The sequence below is a fragment of the Notolabrus celidotus genome, chromosome 15, assembly GCF_009762535.1.
Source record: "Notolabrus celidotus isolate fNotCel1 chromosome 15, fNotCel1.pri, whole genome shotgun sequence".
NCBI classification, from domain to species: domain Eukaryota; kingdom Metazoa; phylum Chordata; class Actinopteri; order Labriformes; family Labridae; genus Notolabrus; species Notolabrus celidotus.
Window position 1 is genome coordinate 21,397,981 of NC_048286.1, and position 15,554 is coordinate 21,413,534.

Consider the following 15,554-nt stretch of genomic DNA (forward strand, 5'->3'; position numbering starts at 1 on the left):
TTTGCTCAGATCTGATTTTTTGTTTGCCTGTTCACATTACCATCTATAATGTGACCTGTATCTGATTCCAGTGTGAACTGTTTGCGGCTCCGAATGTGCAAAAGAGCAGTAACAATGACATCACATGCAGCTGTTTCACAAACGTAAACATGGAGGAAGTCAGCATTTTTGCCTATATATACTTTCAAACAGAGACAGGTTATGGTATGAACCCTCAAGCTTTGCTTGTATTGAAGTGTCACTCCATATATTTATAAGGTCCAAGATCTCGCTGTCCCTCCATTGAATTGCTCCATCGTTGCTATCCTCCATTTTTGCAAGGCTACCGCCACGTAGAATTGTGACGTGTGTCGCTATAAAGTGACGTGAAAGTATCAAGTGAGCATCAAATCCGCCTTGGTCGTTCACACTGAGGTTGCATTGAAAAAAATCAGATCTGTATCTGATTCTGGACCATATATGGAAGTGGTCTAAATCTGATTTGAAATAATCAAATTTGAGTGTTCACACTGCCTCTAAAAAACCTGACCTTGTCACTTGACCCCCCAAAAAATTTCGGATTTGGGCCACTTTTGTCTGCAGTGGGAACATAGCCTTATTCTCCTCTCTCCCTCTTTCCAACCCCAACTCAGTCAAGGCAGATGGCTGTCTAACACGAGTCTGGTTCTGCTCGAGGTTTCTGCCTGTTAAAGTAAGTTTTTCCTAGCTGCTGTAACTTGTTAAATACTGCAAAGTGCTCCACTCATGCAGGATTAAGATGAGATCAGACTAAGTCCTGTAAGTAAGAGGGGACTGGATCTCATCCTGTCTTAATAATAATAATAATAATAATAATAATAATAATAATAATAATAATAATACTAATAATAATAATAATAATAATAATACATTTTATTTATATAGCACCTTTTAAAAACATGTTTACAAAGTGCTTTACAGAGTGTAAGACATAGCGTGATAAAACACTAAAGCACATGACAAAGGTAAGGAGAGCTAAAATGAGTTAAGTAAAAACAATAATAAAAAACATGCAGAAATTAAAAAGTCAGAGATGAGTTAAGAAATAAAAGCATATTTTAAAAAGTGTTTTTAAAAGAGATTCAAAAGAGGACAAGGATGTGGCTTGCCTGGCAGGTCATTCCAGAGTGATGGGGCCCTGACTGCAGAGGCCCGGTCGCCTCTGGTTTTTAACTTCGCCCTTGGGAGTTCCAAGAGGGACCTGCCAGAGAATCTCAGGCAGCAGTTGATGTTGGGTCTTTGCTAATAATTTAACTGAGTACAACCTAGACCTGCTGTGTCTGTAAAAGCGTCTTGAGATAACATTTGCTGTGATTTGGCGCTAAACAAAGATTGATTGATTGATGTTTTAGCTGTGAGCACAATTATGTGCTATTCATTCATCTATTAATTCCCTATTCCATTAGATTAATAAACATCCATTGCTTTTATATTTCTTTGCATATTTTACATGCTTTAACCACAACAGAGCCTTTTATCCTTTTAATCCTGATGGTAAATGGGTAAATGGACATATATAGCGCTTTTCTAGTCTTTCTGACCACTCAAAGCCCTTTTACACTACTTATCTTGTTCACTCATTCATACCCATTCACTCACTGATGTTAGAGGCTGCTACAGTGAGGGACATCAGTGTTAGTTAATCTCATCCGTTCACATTCACACACCTCTGAACAGCAGAGGGAGCAATTCTGGGTTCAGTGTCTTGCTCAAGGACACTTCGGCATGAGACTGCCGGAGCTGGGATCAAACCGCCAACCTTCCGATTGCTAGACGACCGACTCTACCCACTGAGCCACAGCCGCTGATCAATTCCTTATTTATTTAAATATCAGTGTTCTTTATATCACTTTTTATTTTAGATCCTACTTTAAATTATAGCTTTGATGTTTAACTTATTCTTTGCTCTGTGTATGTCTTTCATGCACAAGCAGCTCCAAATCCCTTGACCTTGGAGATATTTAGAAGTAGTTTGAATTAAGCTGTACTGAGTTAAATGGAGAGGAGTGTTGAAGTTAGGGGTTTCACTCAAATAGCAGAGCATTGCACCAACGCTAGAGCCAATACTGTCTATGTTTAAAACTGAAATTGCAATCGAATCTTTCTTTCATTGGCAGGAGAGACGTTTGTGAATTTTGTCATGTCCAGATCCAAAAATATGAGGTGCTCCTTTGTGTACCATAAAGGACTGTTTCTCCGAGGGATCATTCACGCCAGGTAAATGCCCATATACTAAAATTAGTACGGGAAGTAGAACCTTCAGTTATCAGGCCCCTCTCCTTTAGAATCATCTACCAGTCAGGGTCCAGGAGGCAGACACCCTCTCCACTTTTAAGATTAGGCTTAAAACTTTCCTTTTTGATAAAGCTTATAGTTAGAGCTGGATCAGGCTTGGACCAGCTCTCAGTTTAGCTGCTATAGGCTTAGACTGCCAGGGGAACTGGTGCACTGACACACTGGGATCGTATCTCACCCCCTTCCCCCCAATCCCCCATCACTTACTTTAACTCTGCCTGTCCCATTAAAGTTACTAACCATAGACCTTTCTGGAGTCCCTGAGCTCCATTGTCTCGTAAGTCCCTCTGAACTGCAGTAGGCATCCTCCTGCTGCGGACGTGCTGGACTCCAGCGGCAACAGCTTCAACTACTCATCTCATCACTATCATCTTTCTCTCTTGCTCTCCTCTATCCCTCTTTTCAAGGTCTCTGCCTTGGTCAGGCAGATGGCTGTCTAACATGAGTATGGTTCTGCCTGTTAAAAGGAAGTTTTTCCTCACCACTGTAACTAGCTAAATACTGCGAGGTGCAATGCTCATGGTGGATTACACAAGTGGGGTCAGACTGAGTCTTATCCTGTCTTGTAGTTGGGTCTCTGTTCATAATTTGACATAGAGTGGTCTAGACCTCCTATGTTTGTAAAAGCGTCTTGAGATAACGTTTGTTTTGATTTGATGCTATACAGATAAAGATTGATTGATTGATAAATCTTCTCAACTTTCTACTTGTAAAGCAGGCAGCAAAACCTACCAGTGATGTCCACACAGTAATATTCTTAGAACAGCTGCAGCCAGAGCCACAGAGGATATTTCACAGCAGCTTCCATTTCCTTGCAGAGCTCCTTTGACTTCAAATTTACTTAAAAGCTCCTTCGAGTAGGGTCCAGTCTTTACTGTGTTTATGTTAGAGAGAAGGGAATCAGAGAAATCGCTCCACTTAATGCGCCCACTCTCTGGCAAGGAAATTAAAGACAGTTTTGAAGAATGTCCTCGAAGCATAAGCACTGTTAAATTAGCTTGTTTTTTTTATTATTTACAGGGCAGACCACACATACAGTACAGTTACAGGCTGCTCTAAGGAAAGCCAGCCTCACAGCAGTTCTCGACACACAGCCACATCAAAAGCTCCTGAGATCAAATGAAAATCGGTGACACTTGTCAAGAACACACTCAAAAGTCTACACCATCACACAGATATAAAAATAAAATCACACACACTGATCACGACTTGTAGAGACGAGAAGATTTCCCCTTACAGTAGAAGTTGCGCTATAACTCCACATCTGAAATCAGTGCTTTCAAATGAAAGGAGTACATTTTGATAATAAAACTGACCTCAGAACAGATTATACTAAGCATATACTCACGTTCTGTAAGAGTTGTACTCCAATACAAAAACGCAATGCTGCTATGACAAATTTATAACAATTTTGCAATACCATCAGGACTTAAATTCATCTAGTACTCGTTTAAGTCATTTTGAAGTGTCTTACTATTTAAAGAACATCTAAAGGACTTCAATTCCTAAATTTCCTCAAGGCCTTGGATATAATCCTGTAGATTATGAAGTAAATAAGTACTTTCACGTTTCATATTTATCTGTATAATTCAAAGAAGTAATGACAAGTCTATGTTACTATGTTTTTCCTCTCTAGAATTATAATCATCATGAGAGCATGGTTTGTTTTACAGGCAGGTACAGTTATATTCTGTAAACTAGGGCTCATCTTGGGTACCACAACATCACAGGACACTCCGATAGAAATCCACTGTATAGAACACAGAGCCTATGAAGTTCAGTCATGCAGGATATTGATTCAAGTTCTATACATTACAGATCTATCTAACAGGTCCCAAACAGTAACAACTAGTACGGTTACAACCCTCAGTCTGGGGGGAGGGGGCTGAGACACAGCGACGAGGGAGCACCTGAACAAGTTCTGTCCAGGAAGAAGAAGAAGAAGAGGCTTTTAATGGCACAGTTTAAGTCCTTGATCCACAAGAGTCCATGATAGTTCTAGAGTCATTGACTGTTGTGATTTGCTACTGTACAACCAGCTGTGTTGGTTATCAAATCCAGGTAATGTGTGTGTTTTTTTTATGCTAACGTCACAAAGAAGGCGATGGCGGTGGAAGATCTGGAGCTCATGTCCGTCGAGGCTCAACCCTGTAGGAGAGCTGGGTCAGCGCCCTCTGGTTGTCGATCACACAGAGCTTCCTAACATAGCCCCGGACTTCGGCTTGGTTTTTGTTGGGTTGGCATATCTCTGGATCTAACACAGTGAGAGAAATATACAAATGTAATTGGGTACATGGGCATCAAAGCGTGTGATAAAAGTGTGCCAAAGTGTGATTAGAGGACTTACTGAATGGTTGGCTTCTACAGTGCCTCACTTGCCTAATCGTGTTGGCTATAATACGCTGAAAAAATAAGGAGAAGAGGCACTTTAAAACAAACTAACAACAGAGTTATGGATAAAACACATCCCAAAATGAATAATTAGCATTTTCAATAAGTACAGATACTCACCATTTTCTCAAAATTGACCATGTTGTCAATGAAGGTCTTGTTGCCCTCGTGTGTAAACGTCATATCTGTAGAGAAATGAAACACATTTTAAAAACAACCACATTCCCTCTGGGGTGTAAAACCATGTGACAGAGAGACGTGTGGTCCCGTACCTTTAAGAAGGAGGGGCATGAAGGGGATGATTGGCGGTTCCAGTTTGGTGACAGTGAGTCGGTAAGATCTGTGGTTTCTTGAAGGATCCTGTTACCAAATATAGAAAATGGAAATTCCAGAGACATGAAGAACTAAGAAGAACACAGATTTTTATATCTATCTATCTATCTATGGATAATTAAAATCTACAAGTAAAAAAATCACAATATAATGAGTTAAAGCTGGGGTTGGTAGTCACGGAAAACTAGCATTAATTTGAATGTAGCATTTCCTCCTATATGGGACCATATGATCGTCACTGATTCAAAACCGGTCCTCACCAAAACATAATCAGAGTTAGGTTGCATGAGAGTGAGAGTTAAAAACACAAACAGACATGGCTATTGTTAGTACTCACAACTGTCATGCTAGCATTATCCAGTTGTACTGGTGACATGATATCAGTCCGGACGGACGCTACAACATATATACATTTCTGTAGGACTTACTAAATGTCATTAATTCTTTTGCTTGTCAGAGCCCCCGTGGTGAGAGCTTTTTAGACTCTGATCCGGACTACAGTTCTGAGCAAAGCACCTCATCGGGTCAGAGCGGATAGACCGGAGGTCGAGCGAGAGGGGCAGTAAATAGAGGCAGGGGACGGGGACTCGGAGTGCACCCTGGGGAAATGTACGCGCAGGAGGTGGGCAGAATGGCAGAACGGGATTTGATTGGTTTAATAAATTGGACCCTAAAGGCGGTGATTGGTTGGTGTTTTCCCAGGTTTACTCCGGCTGTAGATAGACGCTTTTTTCACTCTTTTTTAAAGAACACATTATGTATTGATTGCCATCAGGACATAAAGATCAATTTAACCAGTATAACAAAAAGTGTATCTAAATCTGACCACCAACCCCAGCTATAAATGGACTCAAAACACTCACCATCATACTTTCAAACTCGGCATAGAACTTCTTAAACTTGGTGGGGAGCTTCTGCCAAGGAAACAAAAAATCAACACAGAACTTAAGGGGACTGAAGATCTAGTCATACATTGGAAAGTTGATAAATTAAAATAGTTTACCTCCCACGTCTGGCTCAGTCTGCTCACAGCAGGGTTGCTCATTCCCATAATGATGGCAAAGAAGGAATTCAGGTTCTTAAATTCTCTACAACTACAGAAAAGTTAAAGAGAACATTGAAGGCAAGTTAAATCAAGAGTCTTCTTCAAACTAGCATGCAAATAAAGTGTGTGATAGGTCCTGCTCACTGTGCAGCTATCTTGATGAACTTCTTAAGGAGCTGGACTCGCTTGCTGAGCTGTCCACACAAGCAGACTTCAGTGACCACCCACAGCTGGACCTGGTTAAACCTCCGCAGAAACAGGTCCAGATTGGCCGTGGTTCTCTTGAAGCTCTGCCGGCCGAACGTGTGATAGAGCAGCTCATGCTGGGAGGTGAAAGAAGGATATATTACATGTGGCAGGTTTGGATGCATTACTCCAGTTTGTGTGTATGAACAACAATACAGCAGCAATTTCCTCAATTTAGACTAAATGTCTCTGCAATACTGGATTTGAGTTTGTGACAGCAGTCTTGTTCTGCTATCCAGAGCTGTTATTCTGAGTGCGAGTGTTTGCGTGTGAAACCTCATGCACGCAGCTGAAGAGCTCCCAGTCAAACAAGGTCATTTGGTAAGCGAGGTCTTTAGAGCTCATCAGCTCAAAAGTTGTCATGGAGCCTGCAGTGGGACCCTCCTGGTCTGGGAGAGCAGTCTGATGCACACAGACACAAAAAACGTTCAAACTGATCAAAATCTTGCTTCAAAAATCCCTCATGACAAAGATCCGTTGTTATGTGATAATAATTCCCACAGTTACAAGTACGTTTTTTTCTTTTTCATCTTTGTCTCAGATTAGCCATAAAAAGAATACGTGCTAAACTCTTCACTCATTTCATAAAAATATAAATGTTCTAACTAGAAGGAAGAAACCTTCATGTCTTACTATACTGTTGAGCTGGTCTCTGGGACAGGCAAATAATCGTCCATTGATGCCCACAGTAGAAAATACTGACACGTCGTTGGGCTTCTGGATCTGTTTTTCTGAAATACAAAATTTGACAGTCAAGTTTTCATCATCACTGACACTTCCTCACACTAACTGAATGACAAGGGCCATCTTAAGGACTGTTATTTAACCCAAATGCCATTTTACAAAGATACAATCTTGCTCCGTACACACAGTCCATAAAACCTTACCAAGTAACAATTGTTTCAATCCTAACCCTGAACCCCTGGTAGCCACCGGGGAGACCTTAATCCTAACCCCAACCATAACCCTAATCCAAACCCTAACACCAACCCTAATCCAAAGCCTAACCCCAACCCTAAATCAAACCTTAACCCTAATTCAAACCCTAATCCAAACCCTAACCCTAGTCCTAACCCTAACACCAATCCAAACCCTAACCCTTACCCTAACCCTAAACCTAAACCTAATCCAAACCCTAATCCTAACCCTAATCCAAAACCCAAACCTAATCCAAATCCAAACCCTAACCCTAATCCTAGCCCTAATCCAAACCCTAACCACAACCATAATTCAAACCCTTACCCTAACCCTAACCCTAATCATAACCCCAACTCAGCCTCTGTTGATTAGTTCTCATCTGTCTGTATGACTTCCACTTCTTTGTATATAAATTAAATTTGTTTTCTTACCACCAGCAGAGTTGAGGAGGACCAATAGGAGCTCATCAGTGGTTCCAAGTTTGTCAGCCACAGCGCTGCTCACTTCTTTCCCTGTGGCTGCCACAGCAACGCGGATTGTGGAATATGTGTGATCACAGCAGTACACCTTCAACAGGACTGAACACACACACACACAAACAATGTGCTCAAATTTTAGTATTACATGAAAGGTTAGGGATGGCTTACCTACAAGATTTATCTCCCAAAAACAAGTTGTTAAATGTCTTGCCCATGCACACCATAACTTACTGTCATCTTGATTCCTAATGGGCTGTTTCTTCTGCAGCCTCTCCTCTCCATTGCTGAACTGTCGTATCAGGGTTTTCTGGTAAATATCAACAATGAAATGTGCAGTCAGGCTCCGCAGCGCTGTGATGCAGCTAACATGTAAAGTGCACTGTACAAGGTTGTTTCTAACAGTAGTCTAGACATACCTTTTTTGTGGCTTTGGCTTCTTCCGAGCTGCAAAACAAAAAGGAAAATGATGTTCAAAAAACATGGCTGGCATAGAAAAACGTGAATGAGTATGATGTGTTGAACATACTGTAATTTAACAACTTTCTCCAGGTCAGGAAGCAAGTCTTTCAAAGCTCTCAGAATCCGGGAGTCATTTGATACACTCGCATACAACTCCTGAAGGTGGAAAAAGAAAGAACAATACCCATACAGTGAATGAACTTTGTGTTTGCTCTTTTATTTACTGATACCCTTCAGTGAAAGCTTGCCTTTGCTTACCTCAAGAAAAGAGATTGCAGCCGGCTCCTCCTGTAGCATGTATGTGTGTGCGTTGGCCCAGCGCAGGGCCAGAATTAGGGCCCGTCTTTTACTGTTGACTGCATACTCCAACCTCTCCTGTTCAGAGCCGGGTGGAGCAGCCGTGTGGTAGGTGCACATGAGGTTAAAGATGAACACACGGACAGACAGTGATATCTCTAGTGTTGTAGTCAAGACCACATTAACCGAGACCAAGACATGTCCGAGACCAGAGTGCACCGAGACCAAGACGAGCCCAAGACAAGACGAAGACATTTAGGGATCGAGACGAGGCAAAACCAAGACCTAACAGGGCAAGACCGAGACCAGACCAAGACCATATATATCAATGGAAAATCATTATGAGAGTTAACAAAATAAAAGACTTCTGTTTATTTTATTTAAGTTTGCTTTGAATACTATTGACAGCAACAAACAAGGTTTGGTTTTGTCTTGGTTGTCTTTCTTTTGACTCCTTAAGTTTCGTTTTCTCTTATCACAAGAATGACAGGGACACAGAGTGCATCAGTGTTGGTCTCAACCAGTCTTGATATAAAATACGGAGTCCACCCAGTCCAAGACCGAGACAAGACAGAGTAAAAATGCTTTCGATTCCGAGACGAGACCGAGACCTTAAATAAGCGGCCTCGAGACCAAGACCAGTCTCAAGTACTACAACACTAGATATCTCAATATCCAGCAGGATGCTATTGAAACTGTGGTTCTATGAATTCTGGATGACTGACAGTGGCAGGGCTTTACACTGGATATGATCTGTCTTGCACTAACACAGGTGGATTTTTAATTCACATGTAACCTGACTTAAGGCAAGGGAGTTTGGGATACAGAGGCAGCTCAAACAGTTTGAATATCCTGAAAAAGATCAATATTTCCCATCAGTTAAAGAAACTGAACATTTTATGTGTTCTAGGCCAAATGCTGTACTTCCAGACATTTATTTGAAAACAGAGGAGAAGTAGTCCATTAGCTGCAGAGTTGAAGAGGCCAACATTTGGCAGGAGTCCAAGGTAAAGCCAATGAACACTACCCTTTGGCAAGTTGTGAGACAGCTTTCAGTGTGATTGACAGTGAGGCCTTGTCTTGTCCCATGACAATGAATAGCTGAAGTATTCTTCTCTGCCTGATCCTGTGTTAGAGCACAGATCAGCCGGACATCTATGCACAGGAGGATGTGCACGTACACATCCTTAAAAGTTAATGAATATGAACCACCTGCTTGTCACAGCTGGGCTTGGCATGTACAAATTCACACTTCAAGAAATGATCTCTCCTTGGATGTAAGCCCTCTGCAGCAGGTTGGCTAACCTCTGACTGATCTGCCTGAGTGCCTAGCCTTCTCTGCAGCATCACTATCTCCAATCAGCCTGATCAAACTGGGGGCAATCATCAGAGCTGAAGATTGTGACCATGGGAAAGAGTTGCCAACCCCCGAGAGTCTGTAGTACAGCTTCCATCAGTGTTTGGAATATGAGGTCCTTTAGTAGCCAACAAGATGAGCTGCCAGTCAAGGGCATTATTTGGTGCCATAACTCTCATCAACTGTACAACAGTAGGAGCGTTTATCCTTGAAAGCTAGCAAGCTGCTAACCGGTCTGTTTCTCATGGATTTCCTGCTCCAAGGCACATTGTGCAGCTAAGCAAAATAGCTTGAACTACCAAGAGAGTGCAGAGGGCTCCACAGCTTAGCTCTGACGCTGTGCGAGCCATACCTGGCAGCGCTCAGGATAACCATTGCATCCATCTGCCAAGCTTTCAGGCCATGAGAGCAAAAACAAGCAGGGAGGCATCACTAAGGTTTCTGGGTGGAAGCCAGAGGACTGCAAGGATTGCGGGCTAATTGTATGTGAAAGTTTAAAATAATGCCTGTGCATGTTGTTGTATCACGGCTCTTCACTACAAAGTCATCTGTGATGCAGCATTGTAGTTTTGGACAGTGAGCATCTTGTGTCAAGGCCTCATTAGGTGACACAATAAGGGAGGCAGTAGCTGGCATGGAAGCCAAGGCTCTACCATGGATGGCATGGTGAGATAGAGACTTCAGGCCTGGTCAGCTCCTTAATGTATGGTTGAGAGAGCAGCACAGAACAATTGCCCCACAGGATTTCCACCAGATCCGTGTCTGTTCCATCTCCAATCCGCTGCGGTCCGGCTCCGTGCTCTCTCGTCTGTCAACACCCCTCGGTTGCATCTTCAGAACGCAGCACGGAGCAGGACCACCGGACAACTGGAGTCATGTGAACCAGGTTTTCCCACGGTAATCATTGAATCAAGGACTCTCCTCCTCCTCCTCTCCTCATCCATGCTGTCTTTATCAGCCACTGAAAACCTCTGACTTGATGACTCCAGGCCTGCTTCAATTAAAAATGACATTTTGTTGTCATAGTTAAGTTAAAAACAATCTAACGATAACACGGATTGTTTTATTCTGAAAATTAACCGGATGTTTTAATTCGGTTTTGGTGCCTGACTTCCTGTCCCGCTCCATCTGCTCTCTTCTAATTGATGCGTCATGCTCCAGCATCCGGCAAAAATAGAAGTCTGATCCATTGCATTCCGACCTGCCAGACCAGAGACGTAGCTAGAACGCAACGGAGTGGATCCAGTGGGGGTTAACAGAATGACTAGAATAGAAACCTACCAGATCCAGTGCTGTGACTGATTGGAGACGGACCGGTCATGGATCTGATGGAATTTGGCCATTAGAGAGTAATCCAGGCCCAAGAGAGCCAGCACCACACAAACCAATGAGTTAACTGTTAGCTACGCATCCTTAGAAACTGTACCTATCTGGTTTAATGTGAAGGTCACCCCAAACCTCACCTAATAAACCTCCACAGTGAGAAACAAAATTACTCACTGAGGAGCAAATGAGTACCCAATAAGAGTATCACCACCACAGCTGTTGTAACACTTGACTAAGACAATAACACAATACCTGTTACACTGGGATTACAACTTGTTAATGTGGTGTTAAAGGAGGTATGCACTCAGATCATTAGTGCTGAACGGTCAACTGCTGCTTCAGCACCCTGTCAGTACCACTGTGATATCATGTAGCAGACAATAGACACACTCAGGGTGGGCTGTCAACATAATACACAGGGTGAATTTTATGAGTCTGCCTACCTTTGCAAGTGGGTATCGCAGACAGCATGTATTGAAAACAAACAGGAATTAGGGTCAATACATTCAGAAAAGGATATTGTGCCATGAGTAGAGGGCACAGCTGGCTGTTGGGCATGAAGACACAGTGCATGAGGACGAAATCATCCACAGCTGGGTCTGCAAGGCAAGGAGGATACAGACAGTGGAAGAAAATCATTACAGTCAAAAGTAATGAAATTGCTTGCATTACATTTTTTTCTCTTTAAGACTACCTGGTTCACTGGAATAATCTCAAAGTTCTATCGTTACATTTTAAAGGCAACATATCACCCATTGTCAGTTGATAGTCTATGGCGGACGGATGTCCCTGACCTCAGCCCTGACATTGACTGGAGCAATGTTTGGAAGATGGTTAAACAGTCTTCCAGGAAACCCAACCATCAATTAATACACTTTAACTTCACACAGAGGACTTATCTGACCCCTCGTAGACTCTTCAGCATGAAACTGAAGCCCGACCCAAATTGCACATTAGGCATTTTTCGACTGCAGGAACTTTTCCCCGGAACTAGGGACTTTACCTCTGAACTACGTGCGTTTCGACTGCAGGAACTTTACCCCGGAACTAGGGACTTTACCTCTGAACTACGCGCGTTTCGACTGGAGGAACAGGGGTCTAAATTTAGTTCAGGGGTAGATAATCTCCCCCCTGAAAAGCCCCTGCTTTGGGGGTAGAACTTTTCAAAGGTCCTGGGACTTTCGGTTGAACATAACGGTGTTTGTGGAGTTCAAACAGTTGTTGAAACACAGAGGGAGTTCCTGGGAATGCAAACTAGTATAGTTTTTTATTAAGATTTCAAAATATGATTTAATATAATTTTTTTTCTCCATATGTCACTGGCCTGATTTGCACAATCTACCCGGGATTTCAGCCCACGGTCGAAACGCAGACAACAATGGGGGCACAGGAACCTTTTAGTTCCGGGGAAAGTAGCTCTGGGGGCTAAAAGACCCCGGAACTCTTGGTGGAAATGCACCTATTGTGTCCATTAGGTGTAACTGGGACTTTTTACTATATGATATGGGAATTCCCTGGTGTGGCCACTTTTTGGAAAATGGTTAAGGTAAATTTGTCCCTGTTGTTACATGTGTTTATCCCGTTGTCTCCTTCCGTCCTGATTTTAAATGACTTACATCAGCTGAAGCTCCATAAAGCTCAGAAGTGTATGTTTTTAGCTGGCTTGACGGCTGCTAAGAAGATGGTTGCCACTAGATGGAAACACCCCTTACTGCTTACTCATAAACAATGGTTACCAACGTTTATTGATATTATGTATTTGGAACTGTCGACAGCTCGCATCCATGGAGCCAAAGAGGACATAACTCAGCTATGGTGTGCTACAGTGGACGATTTAAGAACTTGCTGAACTGAGCAATCCCCCTCACACAGTTTCTCTTACATACCCACATACACACACCTACATCGACATAACTTCACCACATTACCACAACATATGAATTTTCTCCCTTCTTCTGGACCTGTTGTTTTGTTTTGTTGTTTCCCTTTTTTTTTTTTTGTCTGTTTGTTTGTTTTGGTTTTGATTCTGTATGTTCCTTGTTAATCTATGTTTATATGTAACTGCAGAAATTACAATAAAAATTTGATCACAAAAAAAAAAAAAAAGACTACCTGGTTCGCTGTGGTGTACGTCCATCCTCATGGTCTCCAAGAAGTGCTCCAGAATCTTCTCCGGCGTTCCTGAAATAACGGTGTACCTGCAAAAGGCGAGAGGAATTTCATAGAGAAGACACAGTTTTATGAGACAGCCAAATTGGATTCAGATTCTACTTTTCAGGTGTAAGTGTGTATGCGAGGCACCTCACACATACTTGATGCTTCCCAGGGTGGAGGCACGAGGACTCTTTTCCAACACCAATACAGCTTGATCATGCTCTTTCAAGCGCACTGTGTTGGCCTCCACATCCTGAAATGAAAGAGTTGTATAGATGTGGTGTTTGAAATGTAGTGTAGCTCCTCCGCCAGAGGAGGGAGACATACAACAAGGCAATGCATCGAAGTCTTGACTGAGCAATGACTTTGTGAATAACACTGATTTATAATATTATTTCAGTGCAGACAGAGGTAGCAATTTAATACTACTTCTCTTGTATCCAATCACAGAACGACTGTCCCTCCCCTGCCCACCCTGAGTATCCTGTTGAAGTCTTCCTTGTCAACGCGCAGGAAGTGGCAGTTGTCCTCCCTCAGGACAATGGAGGCAGCACGAGGTGAGTCTGTAACCAGGGCCAACTTCCCAAAGTCATCCCCCTCGTGGAGCGTACACACCACACCCTAAGACAAACACACATGAACACACATAAATAAACACCCTCCAAGATACAAACAGGCTCAGACACAAACACACTTCTTTGTCATCTTAAGCCTTGGAGAGATATCAGAAAAAACAGGAACCCTCAGGACTAAGATGACTCATTTGTACTTGTCAGTGTGTGTTTGCAGAGTTCATGTGTGTATGTACACATGGGATAAATGTGTACGCGCACACATGGGCCTGTACAGTGGTTTGTAAATCAGTGTGTAGTGTGAAATTGTGCATGCATACAATCCCCTAAGCCCTTTAATCATAGAGTTGAGTCACAGTGAGATGAGCAGAGTTTGCCAAACTCCACTGCTGGTGTTTCACAGCCCCACAGGAGACAAACTGTTGTTCTCATCACAATGATATGAATAGCGACACATTTCAATCCATCACATTCAGAGGCACACTCATGTGTCAAAGGCAGAAATGTAAGCATGTCGGTGGATTGCTCACCTTTCCATAGATAACCACATTGACGGAGCCCTTTTGGATGATGTACCATGATGTTCCCTCCTCTCCTTGGTTGAACACTTTGGAAAAAAAACAGATATGCCCAAGTTTTAGGCCAAAACACACTAATATCAGAGCACCAGAGGGCATCAGAGAACTGAAGGGGAGGCAGAGGTAAATACATGAGGTCTGCAACACAATTTGGTTCAAAATTGATTTACAAGTTAAATCTGAATTTTTTTTATAGATTTATTGATCCATTCCCCCTGAGGCTATAATGATTCATCATAAATAACCACTAACAGCACAAGTGGTGGACAGTAACACAGTAAATGTACTTGAGTACTGTACTTAAGTACATTTTTTGAGTATCTGTACTTTACTTGAGTATTATTTTTTGGGGAAACGTATTACTTTTACTCCACTACATTTCTATCAGTGCTCTAGTTACTCACTACTTTTGCTTTGAAGTCAGCTCATGAATTTCCTTCTCTTTTCTGAAATCTGATCCCTAAGACAGTAAAATGTGTTTGTGTAGTTCTGTTTGTCTCAGTGGTTTAGATATACCTGTATATCTTGCGTCTCCACGGTTGAACGTGGAGCAAACACAGAGCAAATTTCACTCAGATCAGGCAGTTCATTCAGAGGTGGTAATGATGGCTATGATTCTCCACCTGAGCACCCATGGTCATATCTTCAGCCCGTGTTAGAGGTTTTTGAAATGAAGAATGATACTTATCATTTGAAATGTTCTCCCTGTTTCCCACTCTGCTCAAACATACAAACATTCACTGTCCAACCTGAGAAAGCGTGTTGAGCTACGTAACATTTGTTTCATTCCAGATGAACATTTCAAACTAAGTTGTCTGTGCTTGGAGTAACTTAGTTGCTGTTTTTATTCCATGGTATAGTTTTCAGAGATTTCAAGTCATGTTTTCTAAATAAACATGATGTAACAGAATGTACTCCTATGTATTCTTGACTAAATGTATGTATTTTGCAAATACAAAGTTTTGAGATATTTTAAGAAGTGCTTTAAATACTTAAGTATTTTTAAAAGGAAGTACTTCAGTACTTTAACTCAAGTAATAATATGGCAGAGCAACTTTCACTTGTATTGGAGTAATATTTGACATG

At 42.0% G+C, this 15,554-nt stretch overlaps 1 protein-coding gene across 3 annotated transcripts in view; it reads right to left on the minus strand.

Annotated features, from left to right (window-relative positions):
- Positions 1-3,296: 3,296 nt before the first annotated feature.
- The window catches only part of LOC117827346 (rap guanine nucleotide exchange factor 4-like), a 33,067-nt gene continuing 20,809 nt past the window's right edge, over positions 3,297-15,554 (minus strand). For 2 of the 3 annotated variants that reach the window (XM_034703909.1, XM_034703910.1), the window contains 19 exons: positions 14,421-14,497; positions 13,793-13,939; positions 13,477-13,571; positions 13,277-13,362; positions 11,685-11,763; positions 8,443-8,593; positions 8,252-8,340; positions 8,142-8,169; positions 7,957-8,032; positions 7,678-7,824; positions 6,962-7,059; positions 6,605-6,730; positions 6,227-6,405; positions 6,041-6,131; positions 5,901-5,951; positions 4,977-5,064; positions 4,825-4,889; positions 4,661-4,715; positions 3,297-4,567 (listed from right to left, as the gene is read on the minus strand). In XM_034703909.1, coding sequence (XP_034559800.1) covers positions 4,440-4,567; positions 4,661-4,715; positions 4,825-4,889; positions 4,977-5,064; positions 5,901-5,951; positions 6,041-6,131; positions 6,227-6,405; positions 6,605-6,730; positions 6,962-7,059; positions 7,678-7,824; positions 7,957-8,032; positions 8,142-8,169; positions 8,252-8,340; positions 8,443-8,593; positions 11,685-11,763; positions 13,277-13,362; positions 13,477-13,571; positions 13,793-13,939; positions 14,421-14,497 — 1,856 coding nt within the window. In that variant the 3' untranslated portion in view covers positions 3,297-4,439. Of the gene's footprint in view, positions 4,568-4,660; positions 4,716-4,824; positions 4,890-4,976; positions 5,065-5,900; positions 5,952-6,040; positions 6,132-6,226; positions 6,406-6,604; positions 6,731-6,961; positions 7,060-7,677; positions 7,825-7,956; positions 8,033-8,141; positions 8,170-8,251; positions 8,341-8,442; positions 8,594-11,684; positions 11,764-13,276; positions 13,363-13,470; positions 13,572-13,792; positions 13,940-14,420; positions 14,498-15,554 lie in introns of all 3 variants that reach the window. The other variant, XM_034703908.1, reaches the window with a different exon arrangement.